Source organism: Gopherus flavomarginatus, chromosome 2, assembly GCF_025201925.1.
Source record: "Gopherus flavomarginatus isolate rGopFla2 chromosome 2, rGopFla2.mat.asm, whole genome shotgun sequence".
Taxonomy (NCBI): domain Eukaryota; kingdom Metazoa; phylum Chordata; order Testudines; family Testudinidae; genus Gopherus; species Gopherus flavomarginatus.
The window spans coordinates 161,274,860-161,288,705 of NC_066618.1; the positions used below are offsets into that span (position 1 = coordinate 161,274,860).

The following is a 13,846-nucleotide window of genomic DNA, read 5'->3' on the forward strand; positions in this document are numbered from 1 at the left end:
AATCTATCCCCCTCTGGGGAGTCAAACCCGCCCTTGTGTTGCAAATGTAGGCCCTGACTCATTCCTTTGCATTGTTCAGTTGCCAGCAGAAATGCACTAGGCTGTGCACGTGTGGCAGTTCCATGGTGCACTTGTTACCTAGGAAACCACTAGCTCTACATGTGTGTTGCTTAACACCCTGTTTGCTTTCGTTTGGCTAAATCTTTAATTCCTGTTCTGCCCTATCTCCTCTGGATCTATTCAGCCGCATATCCTCAGTACATTAATCCCCCCTACCCCAATCCTCCCTGCCTGCCATGCTGTCTCTGGTTCTTACAAAGTCCTCGCTCGCTCAGAGCAAGTTGAAAAAATGATGGCTAATCTGAACAGCTCGTGCTTTTAAAAAATTATAATTATATATAGTGCTGCTTCCACCCAGATGCAATTAGCAGCTAAAATGTGACGCTTAGACCTTCCATCATCAAAGCACTCAACAGATGGTAACTAATTAACTCTTCGCCCTTCCCCATCACAGTTTGTTATCCCTATTTTACAGATAGGGAAACCGAGTCACAGAGCAGTCTCAGAGTGGTTGGGCCTTTGTGGGTATGCACAACCATAGATAGAGGGTGCAAGGAATGCCTGTGGTTCGACAATCAGTGTCCAGTGTCCATCCCCTGCAATCATAGGACCATATGGGATAGAGAAAAAGCCTGACCTGGAGGTTAAGGTACTAGTTTAGGACTCTGATCAGTTCTTGCCACTGACTTCCTGAGTGACCATGGCAGAGTCATGCCATTAGTCTAGGGATGTCCATAAATACCCACAAAGGATCATCGCAGAAGATGGGGTTGGATAAACCCAGTGGGAATAGATGGTGCACCCTGTAAAAGGACAGTGCCACTTCCATTCCAGCACAGGCTACCCTCAAGGAATTCTGTCTGGAATGTCTCCAGGGATTCCCTCAGCACTCCTTCCCACCAGCGCAGACACAATATATCCTCAGCCCCAAGACCACACACAGCAAACCAGTGGCAGAGCAGGAAATAGAGCCAGAGAATCTTGGCCAAGCAGGCAGCTTGCAGGTCTGAGGCCGTTAGCTCTTTGGGCTCATTACTGCTGAAGAGGAAAGGAAGAGAGGGGTATGGAAAGCTGAGATATTTATAAAAAAATTAAAGAATTTGGGATAGTCGCTAGGAAACGGCTTTCCCCTTCCTCTCATTCTCCCTTCGTCGTCTGCAAAAACAATGTGTGTTCCTCTTGAGAAGTGAGAGGATTGAGGAGTTTTCTGATTTAAACCGAGTACTCTCCCTTCCATTAATCTCTTGGACTGATTCATGCCCAGAGAGCTGAGAAGCTCCAGCCTCACTGTGGGCTGATTCCCTCTCTGGATTCTTGATAGGAACTAATGTTGTTAGCTCGTGTCAAAAGAGGGTTTTAAAAAAAAAAAAAATTCACCAGCATCAGGGCTCCCTTGTCCTTTGCAGGCTAGCACACAAACAGTCTAAAATGCCAGAGCCCCCTTTGCCGATCCTCGGCACGTGATGACGTCACTTCTAGAGCAGGACTCCTGGGTTCTAGTCTCAGCTCTGAGGCGAGGGGGTCCAGTGACCAGAGCCAGGAAGTCAGGATTCCTGCATTGTTACCAGCTATGGAAGACACTGTAAGCTAACAATCCACTGCTTTGTTGAGAGGCAAGCTGGTTTCCCTCTCTGTTGCATGGGACATAATACCCACTGAGAAGATTTCTGCATGTCTGTGACAGGCTTTGCTATCTTTGGCTGAAAGGTGTGGGATTGTTTCTATTAGGATGCCTTTCAGGAATGCCTTTGTCTCCTAGCTGAGGAAATCTTTTGCTCAGGCTTCGAACAAACCTCTGACATTTTCAGGCTTCCCTGAGGAACTCCACACCCCCAGTCCTTAGCAGGTGCTGGGGTGTCCTGGGCCTCTGGAACGGAAGAGCTGGAATACCATCACAGATGCTGTTCTTGGGGTGTCTCTGGCCCAACCAAAAGCAGGAAGTTACGATAACGTGTGAGAGCAATGATCCCAAAACACAGCTCAGGGGGGCTGACTAAACTTGAGAGGAGCATCCATGGTTCTGCTCCAACTGAGTCAAGCCATTTGCAGTTCATCTTTTGCTGCAAATTGCTTTGATGTGACTTCTGCCTGGTGCACGTGACATGCACATGGAGGGTCCGACTGTCAGTTCCTTTGGCAGCGTAAAGGGGTCTTAGAAGGCAGAAATGTCCCCCTGACAATTCTCCTCAGGGTAGGCCCAGCAGCTACAAAGCTGATGTAAGAGTCCTGCTTCTAGCCCTATGGTAGGGAGTACCACCTGAGTCCAGGCTGGAACATGCATGACAAGCAGAACGTAAGATAGAGCAGCCCCAGGACAGAAGGAGAACAAACGTGACTTAAAGCGCCCCCACACTGCTGCTTCCATCCCTGCCCCAAGCAGAGACAATAACAGGCCCTGACTCTGTGTTGATCTAGGGCTTGGTACCGTACTGCCCCCTGACGTCAGTGTGAATTAACTGTATCCTGCTGGGGAGCAGGGAAAGGATCACACCCACACTCCACCCTCAGGGCATATCCAGGTTCAGAGTAATCATTCCTGCTACGTCAGAACGAAAAAAAAAATCCAAACCCACAGTGGGGATGGAGCCTGCCTGGCACTGATACAACCCCTCTCTTCTTACACACAATGGCCTAGTCTGACCAGCCCAAGGCTCTGTGCAATGCCGCCTTGATAGGCCACAATCTGTACCGAATTCTGAGCCTGCTGTTAACTTCGCTCACACTCTATTCTCGTGTTTGCTGTTATTTTTTAACACTTTTTTTTTTTTGCATAAAAGCACTATCCTCTCCCCAGAGCCTGCCTGTAGCAAAGGCATGGTCTGTACAACTGCAATTATTTCGAAGAACAGATGGAGTGAGGAGCGGAAAGTCTGTTAATAGTAATAGAAATGCTACATGTTAACCTGGACAGCACACGATGACAGTCCCATGACTACACGTTCTGTTCCCACCAGCTGGGCGCCGAAATCGAAGCAAGAGATTCACAAACACAACATTCAGCCATGTACCCACCTAAAGTTAGAACTCAAATTCCTTCACACTTGCAGCCTGGGATTTTTTTCCCGTCTCCATAAACTGCAGTTTCAGTGTTGCCATCCAATATTTTCATTGGATACTATTTCAATCAATGTTTTGGGCTGGGTCTACTAGTGCAGAGCAGCATTAAGTTTGGGGAGGGAGGGGCTAGCAATTAGGATACAGGACTGGGAACCAGGAATTGCTAGATTTTAATCCCACATCTGAACCTTGGTCGGGTCCTGGGAATTGCAGGTGTACTTTGCCTCTTAGGGTCAGACTCTTAAGATCTTTGTGGCTTTTGCCTGCCCACAATCTTTCACCATTTGAAAATAAACCAGATTAGTAAAATCAGCGCAAACCTGTATGGACACCCATATTTCAGTCTGAGTGCCTTATTTCGGTTTAGCTTAAACCTGGTGCTAATGGATTTATCAAGATCAATTGAAATAAGTGTCTGCACAATTTTTTGCACTGTTCTAGCTAAATCTCTTTACGTTCACACCTTAAATTAAACCAGCACAACTCTGCTGGTAGAAAAGCCCATAGACGCACGTTCACTATTTGTAAAAGGGGGCAGATTGTGATTTATTTCCAGTGGGATTGCTGAGGTTAAAGTGCCATAATATTACTATTCATTTGTATTGCGGTAACACCTGGGAGCTCCAGGCATGGGGCAGGGTCCTCCCGTGCGCGGTCTGGTACAAACAAAGAACTGCACCAAAGAGCTTGCTATTAACCTCCACCTGGGATTTTTTCATAGGTGACAAGGGCATATAGCTACACAGGTCTTTTTCATTTCAGTGGGAGTCACGTGGCTAAATTTCTTAGCCAATGTAGGAAATTTTGACTCCAAGGTGTGCTATGGAATCGCTGCCACCATCCTGCCGCATTGCTGGCAGGCTGCTGGGTCCATCTCCAGATCTTATTAGCCTGTAGGTCCCTTAATGATCTAGGTGTCTGCATGATCATCCGGAGTCCCATATCCTGCCGAGTCCACTGAGATCTGTAGGCTCTCCTAGCTCAGCATCCAGAGGTCATCAAACCCTGTCCAGGGTGGCAAGGACCAAATTATTGTTACAATCTATCAGCAGCCTGGACCAAGGTGCCTGTGGGTTTGGTCAGGTGTCCACATTGCAAGAACCACCACTGCTAGTGTCATCCTTTAGTAATAGGGCATGTCAGGCATGGAAACTGCCCCTCCCTCCCCCGCCAAGATGGTGTCTCCAGAACTCAGACAGGGCAGTGACTGGAGAATGCTTGCCCTGCTGCTAGCCATGCTATACCTGTTCTCTGGATATAGAGGCTTTCCTCTTCCAGGGCTGTCAATCCAGCATCTTTCACAAGCCCCAAGCGTATGTAAATGGATCAAAATAACTGAGAGAGTCCGGGTCATTTTATGGCCATCAATAGCATTTGTAGCAACACCAGCTAACACACTGAGATAGGCTATTAAAATGCATGCCTTGGGTCATGACCTGCAAGGGTCAGGCAGGTTTACTTTTTCCACTTACAGTGCATTATGGAACTATTTTGCCTTCTTGACGTATCACTTATGGGCAGATGCAAAGTACTGGACTTAAGAGAGCTCATCAGCCTGCTCTGCCCTGGAAGCTCCTGTTCTCGGCTGAATTAATTTAGTCAGTGTTTTGTTTAGTCGGTGCAGAGACTTTTCCCCCCTTGCTACCAGACTGTTCGCACAACTGACCCAGCAGGGTAGTTCATAGGGGCTGTGAGATTCTGTCTCTGAGATTAGACTGTATCCTGTCCCTCATTTCCAGTGGAATGCAAGCCTCTGTGTGGAAAGCCCCTTGTGTCACAGCACGTCTCTCTGTGCTACTCTGCTGTAGGATGTGGTTAGTGAACGGTTGGGGAAAATTCTCTCTGGTGCCTTGTATTTGGACTTGTTACAAAAGCCCATTCTTCCTCTGTGAGCTCTTAGAGGAAGTTTAGGCCACGAGGAATAAAATGTCAGAAGAAGGAATCCAGGCTTAGCGTGAAGCACTCAGTAATAGGATACATCGAATTTTTACAGATCATTTCATCTGAGGATCATACACAAATATAACTGTTACAGTGGGGGTGATTGAGAGAGAGAGAATTCAGGACTGATGAAAGTCCTGGACTGATGCCCCTTGAGGTTGACATTCCTCAGGACAGACACAGCATGGCAAGAGGCAGGCTCTGTCCTAACCTGTGAGTAACTCCCACAGTGGTATATCTACACAGCAAAACCTCCGCACAGGCTAGCCTACGCAGCCTAGCAGGTAGCAATAGCAGTGAAAAGAGCTCCATGCAAGGGTCAGAGTCAGCTGGTGAGCTGAGTACATACCCAAGATCCATGCTGGGATTGTACCTCGGGTATGTACCTTTGTGGGTATTTATGGACATCCCTAGATTAATGACGTACTACCCACACTGAAGCTTCAGTGAGTTAGAGGCAGAGCTAGGAAGAGAATCCCAAAGTCCTACTTCTCCCATCTTCTTTGCCCTATGCCCTCTCTCCCCTAAGAGCATTTACTTACTACTGAATTGTGAAAGCATTGTAAGCCTGTGTGTTTCAAAGGTTGGGGGTGGGTTTTTTTTATATTTCAGAATAAGAAGTATGTGCTGATCATGGTGGATCCAGATGCCCCGAACAGAGCTAATCCAAAGTACCGTTTCTGGAGACACTGGGTTGTCATTGACATCAAAGTGAGTACTGGCCGTTTTCCTCTTCTCTCTCCTGCATAGGATCACACCATTGGTGTGTAAATGTCACTCAACGCATTCATTTAATTTTTCCCCCAAGCCAGACCTTAGCCTGTGCTCAAATAAGGGATAGTTGTTCTTTAAGTGAGCAGGGTGGTGATGGGCTAATTTGTGGGGCAGCCCCAAAAAGAGATATTACAGGACTGCTTCTCCTGCATCTTACTCTCCCTCCTCTGGTTCATTCCTGTGTACCGCTTCAGGTTTGGGCCTTGAATAGCTGCCTTGCAGGGCAGGGGAACAACAGGTGTGATGTTTCCTTACCATTCACCAAGGGCTTGTTACAAATGATTGTAAGTGGTTTTCATGGATACAAGAAGAAGGAAACCTGGAAACAAGCCTTGCCCAACTCTCTGTGTATTATAAAGCTGAGCTTTGCACAGCGGAATGAGGGCTTAGTCATTCATTAACTCACTAATGTCCCTTCTTCAGCTTCCACTTGTCATTGTCCTCCTTTTGTAGACTAGATGGAGATACATCCTTAGCAGTTGAGAGAAGTGAAATCACAGGTATTCTACATTGAGCACCTTCTGCTTCAGTCACCCGCTGATACTTTAAGCCCAGAGTCTCAGGAAGATAAACATTTTGTCTGCACGTGACTTGGAGTGATAGTATGCAGCAGGTGGAACACAGTGAGAATGGAGCAGATGAGATGGGTGGTGTAGACAGTGTAATTCCAGAGGCCAAACTTAGTTCAGATGGGAGCAGCTGCAACTCCACTGACTTGGATACTGGTTCACCTGCTTCCTTCAATGCTGAATCTGGCTCCATATAGCTGAGCTTGTGGCAAATCCATCTTCCTGCCTGGCTTGCTGGTTGAGGAGCTGAGACATGAACAGATTTTGGAGGCTTTGGGGTTTCTCAGCATCAGAAGTCCAAATTAAAAGCAGAGTTTATTGAGGAAGGGATGTCAGGTTAATGCTGGGGTTTGTGTTATGTTGACTCTCGGATCTGTCCTGTTAACGTCAATAATCCTACCCCACATGAGGTTGGTGCTTAGTACAGGGTGTGACGGCAAGACAGCACTTCCCTGTGTACTCTATCACTGTGAGATTTGTAATTCACTAGGAAACCCCTGTCCTTTTATTCATTTGGACAGGCTGAGTGTATTTTGAGCAGTTACCTGGGGGAATCAGAATAACTGGTCTGCTTCAAGGTGGTTAGTTACTCCCATAAGGAGATGTTCTCGAGTGTGTGTGTATGTATATATATATCAGTCGTTCAGCATGGAACAAATGAGCATAAAAACCAGTTGGTGTGTGCAGTGGGATAAGACCAGTTACTCAATTTAGAAGCTGGTAGGAGTGGCAGAGCTTAGTTGTTATATAAGCTCTTAACATCAGCAAACCTAAGCATTGCAGCTATACGTCCTTGGAACCCCAGGTTCAAATCCCAGCAGAGGCTTCTCACTGTTTCCTCCTCCTACACTGAGAATTGTACACCACACAGGCCCGGTACCCTCTTTGGAGGAGCCCTTACAAACGAGTCCCATGCGTTCTGTGTGGCCATCAGAGACCTTGGGGGAGAAGAGCTGCCTGAATAATATTCACAAGTAATTTATTCATTGACTCCCTCACACACACGCGCCAGTGGCTTAATCGATTATTTACAAATTAATTTTTTCCCCACAATTTGACCAGCTCTGCTGATGGTTGCCCAATATATTTCAAGTCTATCCTTGGTGATTTTTTCCCCAACAGTCAGCATGAAGTCTAGTCACAATTCCCCCTACTCCAATCTTTGTTTGCCTCTGTCTGGGGCTTTTCATAAGTGCCAGGGTTTGATCCAGTTTTCTTGGCCAAAAATTGCTTTCCCTTTTCTTCTCAAATTGTGTGTAAAATGTTGTGTGCTCCTCTCCAGAGGTAGCTGCATTTCTGTGGTTCTGTGTGCAAAACTCTCTAGGATGAAAGGTTGCTATATAAATAGAAAGTGGTAGGACTGTTAAGGCAGATAGGTGGTTGTTTACCCAATACATTAGAGTAGAGCTGATCCAAAAATGTCAATTATTTTTTGTAAAGAATGTTGGGGAAATAATTGTTTTCAAAATTTCCCATGACAACTTTTTTTGATTGAAGGGAAAACTAAACTGAGAGCCTAATATTTTTACAGAAAATAAAAACATTTTTTATTAAAAAAAATTCAGTCAAAACTAAAATTTTCCACTTCTTTTTTTTGTCAAAACTATATTTGCAATGGAAACATTTCAACTAGTTCTACCCTAGATTCTGGGATTTTCTCCAGTTGAGATGACTTGGATAAAGTTTATTTTCAACCCTTTTACACTTTCATCAATCAGAAAACAGGGATTGTAGTTTCTCTGGCCCTTTCCTTTAGCATGATGCAAGTATTGGATGGGAAAGTAAGTGTCATCTTTGTTTTAACACCAGCCTTTGTATTCTGTAGTGCAGGTTGTGTGAAGACCTCCCTCTCTAGTGCTGTGGGTAGTCCCCTTGTCAGAAACTTTTGAGGAAAATAGAACAGTCTTGAAACAAAAATCCCCACACACATTTATTGAGTCACTTGCAGTTTGGCAGTATGACTGTCGATAATGGATTGCCGTGAGTCAGTGTCCTGGAGCTGACCCAGGAATAAGCAGCAAGAATATGCAATTCAAGGATCAAATTTCTCACAAGGAAATGATCAGTGAGAATGTACATTGGTGGCAAGGGGAGAGAATAAATAGGTGGAATAATTTTGTTTTGACTGAACAGTCTTGTAGGTACAGAGACTTGGGAGGTGAGGCCTGGATTCTATTCCCACTCGGTGTGCAAGCTTGAGCAAATCACTTAGTCTCCTTGTACGGTAATGTCGGTAATGATGCTTACCTATCTCACAAGAGTGTTAGGGGGCTTAATTTGTGTATGTGATGTGAGATTCTGGCATGGAAGACACAAGAGAAGGAGGAAGCATTATTATTATTTTTTGCTAACGCCCTTACATTGTTTCCAACCTTTCTCTCATTACATTATCAGTTTCTTTACAGAAATAACATTTAGAAAAGCAGCTTGTTTCTCTCTCTGTTGCCTGCTTTTATTTTATTTTATTTTATTTTTTAAAGATTAGGTGTTGCAGCTCTGATTCAATCTAACTAATAATCTTAGTACTAAAGTCTAATTAAGATATCAGTTAATTTGCAGCATGCATTTAACAAGAAATATCTAGTCATTCTCTATTATTCTCTGAAATTACTGCTAAGGGCGTTTTGTAGATACCTTAATTAGACTTTTTATTGATAATAGGAATATTAAGCAAATTAAAATTGGATATTAATACTTTCCATGCATTTCCTAATTGGCTAAAAAAAATAAAGCATTCAGAATAATTGCAGAGATTCATATACAATTTTTAAAAAAATCCTTCACATGGGTCCTTCTGCATTTCTAACAGGGTGAAAGTCTCTCATTAACTTTTATATTTACTAAATGCAAAAAAGCCTGAGCTCATTTTTTCCATTCTGTACACAGATCCTTCCGGTGCATTAGCTTTTTCTAATTATTGTCGTCTTTGCAAAAATAAAAGTGCTTCTAAAGGAAAGCAGGGAGGGATTCGGATTAAAGCTCCGTTCACCTCGGCAAAGCGGGTCCATCCAAATGGCAAGGCAAGATATTCTCCTGACACTTTTAGGCAATTCTGTTTCCATTCCCAACCAGAAAGCATAAGGGGAGCGGGTAGGAAGAGGGTGATAATCTGCTTACCTGACTAGCTCAGAACCTCCTACAAGTCTGAGAGTTCATTCTATCAAGGGGCTAAGCTTCTGGGGAAGAAGGGAGTGTTCTTAGTTATGTCAGTCTCCCATCCCTAATTCATATAACTGGACTAGATAAAGCCCAGGAAAATAGAGTGAAGAGAAGAATCCTGCACTGGCCTCCAGGGCACAGACTAAGTGGGACCAAGTAGCGCTTTTCCATCTCTGATTATGAAGAGTCTGTGTCTAGAAACTGGGCTGGATCCAGCTGAAAGCTATTTATTAATGTTTGTTTATATTGCAGTAGCAGCAAGGGACACCAGAGTTTGGGGCCTTATCATGCTAGAAGCTGTACAGACACATAGGGACTGCATCTCATTTACACCAAGGCCATTTAGACTCTCTTCAATGCCCCTTTTATACTGTCAGTGTGGTGTATTTAGGTACTACAGGTGCCTAGGGTATTTAGCCACATAAGATGCAGCTAAGCAACTAGTGGGATATTTCTGGCTCCCGTTGATTTTGCAAATCTCATTGGGTGCCTAGCTGCATTGTTAGACACTTATTAAATACCTTTAGAAATCTGGTCCCTGGTGTAAATGAAAACCAGTACCCTGGTAAATTAAATTCTCTGCTTCAGATAGTTTCTATTTATGGTCTTGTCTGCACACCAGCTGGCACTGAAATGATTTAGGGATTATCTACACATGGAGCTATTCCAGAATAGCTATTGCACTTTAAATTCTCACCCTGCCGTAATCTGGAACAATCTTCATTTGTAGAGAAACTCTTAGTGGTTTTAATTCAAACCTTTTGTTATTTTGGCACAAGTCTGAGTGTGGACACTCTCTTATTTCAGATTAAAAGAGGTTTATTTCAATTTAGTTTAAATCATCAAGTTGTATGTAGACAGTGCCCATGACCTTAGTTTCCAGGACAGGAAACATAGGATAGTAATTAAAGCACATGAATGTGATTCTGAAGATCTAGGCTTAAATCCCAGCTCTGCCACCGACTCACTCCGTGGCCTTGGGCAAATCACCTTACCTCATTGTGCCTCAGTTTCCCCATCTGCAAAATGAAGGTTATACTGATCCACCAGGAAACTTTAATCCACTAATACATCCAATGAAGCACTTTGAGTTATTCATATGGATGCCATTAGAGAAGTGCTAAGTACCATTATATGTTCTGCAATACTTTGGCACTCCACCAAGTTGGTGTTCATGCTAAATTTCCATTTGGAGGTGTGGGTTTCAATCCAAAGCATTACCACTATCCGACGGTTACTTTTAGTGGCTTAATCTATAGAACACCTTCTGCCATACAGCTCTACATTCCCTTATCAGTGATGGCTATGCTGTTTCTCTGATTGTCAAACACAAGAGATGCTTTCCCTCCCATTCAAAATAATTTAAATAAAAATGTTGCTACAAAGTGGAATAATATCTTCTGATGAATGTTTTTAAAGCCCTTTAGGTTTTCATGGTAATTTGCAGTGTAAAATTATTTAGAGATAAGAGCCAAATTAGCTCTTCTAGGCGGAGGTCGATATGTCCCGTTATCCATGCAAGCAGTGTTTAAATATAATCAGCCTTTACTCTAATGCAGCATAATTGTTCATTTGAAATAGCATTTTTTTTACTCCATTCAATGAGTCATTAAAATATTCAAAGGATAATGCAGTGAATTGAAAATGAATTTATCACATTATCCTGTATATACTGTAGAGCATCAGGTAACTAGGTAGGGACTGAACCAGTTTACAGAGAAATCCAGTAAACAAGGCTTTTCATTTTGTATTCAGTGGGGAGAGAGAAAGAAGGGAGAAAATTCAAACGCTATGTTTTACTTCTTTATTTTTCCCCCCGTTGTGGGGGAGAGATGGAGGGGGAGAAACAGCAAAAAAGAGAGAGAGAAAGCAGCAAATTTGTACTCCACCAAAGCCTTGCTGTTTTAACTTTATTTTTATCAAAATATGTTTGTAACAGAAAGTTGTTATGGAAACCAACTCTGCCAGCCAGGAGAATTCCTGAATGCAGAGAAAGAGAGAGAGAGAGACCCACCCTGGGTCTGATCTGTTGCTTGGCAGAGCTAGCCTGAGGTTTTGCACAAGTGAAAATGTTTGGAGTCTTTGCAAGATTGAGGAAAGTGAGCTGTGGAGAGCTTAAGAGCCTCATCCAGAGTCAGATAGAGTGAGTCAGTGGCAGAGTTTGGAATTGAACCCAAGATTTCTGACTCCCAGCCGCCGCCACCACCCTGCCCCTGGCTCTAACCACTAGATTACTCTCCGCTCTGAGAACTGGGAAAAGAACCCAGAAGCCCTCATCCTCATCCCCGTAATCTAACCACTAGATAACACTCTCATCCCATATGTCTACCTTCCACTCAAGAACCAGCAGTAACCCCCAAGTTTACATTTCCTCAAGCTGATGATTTTGAGACACCTTTATGAATCCGGCCTCTGAATATTGTTTTCCTGAAAAGAAATTCTCTTGATGTAGGTGAGAATGAGGTGGACTGGCTGTGACTGTCCTATGACAAGGGCTTGCTGCCTCCCCTTGTTCTCATTAGGGGCACTCTGATGCCTGAAGGTGAAGCAGCAGGGCTGGTAAAGAAAACAGTCTGTTCAGCAAGGAACGCGGTACGCCAACAGCTGTTCCTTCTGCACAGTATGGTAGCTGTGTGAAAAGAGGGCCCCAGTAGGGCGCTAGGCTAGCAAGCTGCTTGTGTGATAACGAAGAGAGAGGGGCTGTTTTGTCAGGAGTGATCTCTTAATCCAGTGTCTGAGAGCTGAGAGCACTTCTGAGGAGGCCGCTGTCTCTGAAGGGAGCAGCCCTCCATTAGGGGAACTGGACCCCATGCCAGGGCCATTCACCTCTGAGGGATTTCTCAAGCACTTTACTTTGATACCAGTTGAATTTTTCAGTGTTTGTTCCTTTTATTGGTTAATAAACAGATTCTGGGTTGCAAGTGTCACCATAGAAACAAGCGCTAGCTGAAGCAAACGAGAGCTTTATTAACCTAAAATGTTATGGACTTTTCAAACGTTAGGCAGGGGCTGGAGCGGAGGCTAAAGGTTTGCCAGGGAGCTGGGAGAGGAGGAACGTGCACTAGCGTTGCTGGGCGTGCATGCGTATGTGTGTGTATATAGTTAGATATATATTGTCGCTCAAGCATTTGGATACAGGAATGACTGGGTGGAATTCTCTGGCCTGTGGATGAGGCTGGATGGCCACAGTGGTCTCATCTGGCCTTAAGATCTATGGATCTCCTGTCTGTCTAGTGGTCTGTGCTCAGGCAGGGGGATACCAGCTGCAGAGCCTATCGCTTCCACTAACCTGGCAGAGAGAGGACAGACAAGGCTTCCCCAGAATGGAAGCTAATACTTTATAAATTATAAAGGGTCTGCCGCATTGACAGTATCTTAATCTGTGTTCATATAGCACCTAGCAGAGTGGGGCCCCAATCTTCACTGAAGCCTGGGTTCCAAGGTGCTACACACTTTGGACGCTCCTTGCTCTGAAGAACTTGCAATCTAGGTGCACATAGCATCATAGTGATGCATGGGACTACTGTGGAGAGCATACAGACATTGCCCTTCAACTGAAGAGCTTCGAATTTCAATGTCATTACAGTGGGGTTAGATTCACCTCTAGACCTGGCCTGTGCTTATAAAAGAGATATGTGAAGGTGGTGTTTGGATTCTCAACAGGCACACCTGGGAGCTGTTGTATTCTGAGCTACCAGTCATCTAGCTTGATGCATTTGATGGGCCAGATCCTCGAGTGTAATTCTTTATAGTTCCATTGACTTCAATTGAGTTGTGCTGATTTACACCAGCGAGGGATCTGACCCTATATCTCTAGCTAATCTGTGGCATTTCTAGGGAGTCAGTGATCTTGGTGTCTGAGGGCTGATGGTGAGTAGTGCTTTAACATTGTAAGAACTACACAGGACAGCTCTGTGTGTGGTGTGTGTATTGCTCTGAGTCCAATGGGAATATATAAAAAGAAGTGCTTTCTACAGCCTAGGAAAGGATAAAAGAACTGAGTACATTAGACAAGCAATGATTAATAAGAGAATCTTGAACCTCTAGGTCACTTGTTCAGATCCAGATCAGGCCAATAGTTAGTGAAAGCCACTTCTGCTTCAGTGCCTTGTGGTGCCCCTTATGTGAAATGGGCTGGTGTTAGAGCTGGTCAGGACTTTTTTGACAAAACAGTTTTTCGTCAGAAAATACTGATTTGTCGAAATGAAACTGCTCCCCAGAACGCACTGGGTTCGAGGGAACTTTAACCAAGAGACTTCTTGGGTACAGGCTGAAATGTATTGGTC

At 44.3% G+C, this 13,846-nt stretch overlaps 1 protein-coding gene across 2 annotated transcripts in view; it reads left to right on the forward strand.

The window, feature by feature from the left end:
* The window catches only part of PEBP4 (phosphatidylethanolamine binding protein 4), a 203,646-nt gene that overhangs the window by 77,924 nt on the left and 111,876 nt on the right, over positions 1 to 13,846 (forward strand). For both annotated transcript variants that reach the window (XM_050940317.1, XM_050940316.1), the window contains exon 4: positions 5,671 to 5,769. In XM_050940317.1, the coding sequence (XP_050796274.1) occupies positions 5,671 to 5,769 (99 nt within the window). The remainder of the gene's footprint in view (positions 1 to 5,670; positions 5,770 to 13,846) is intronic.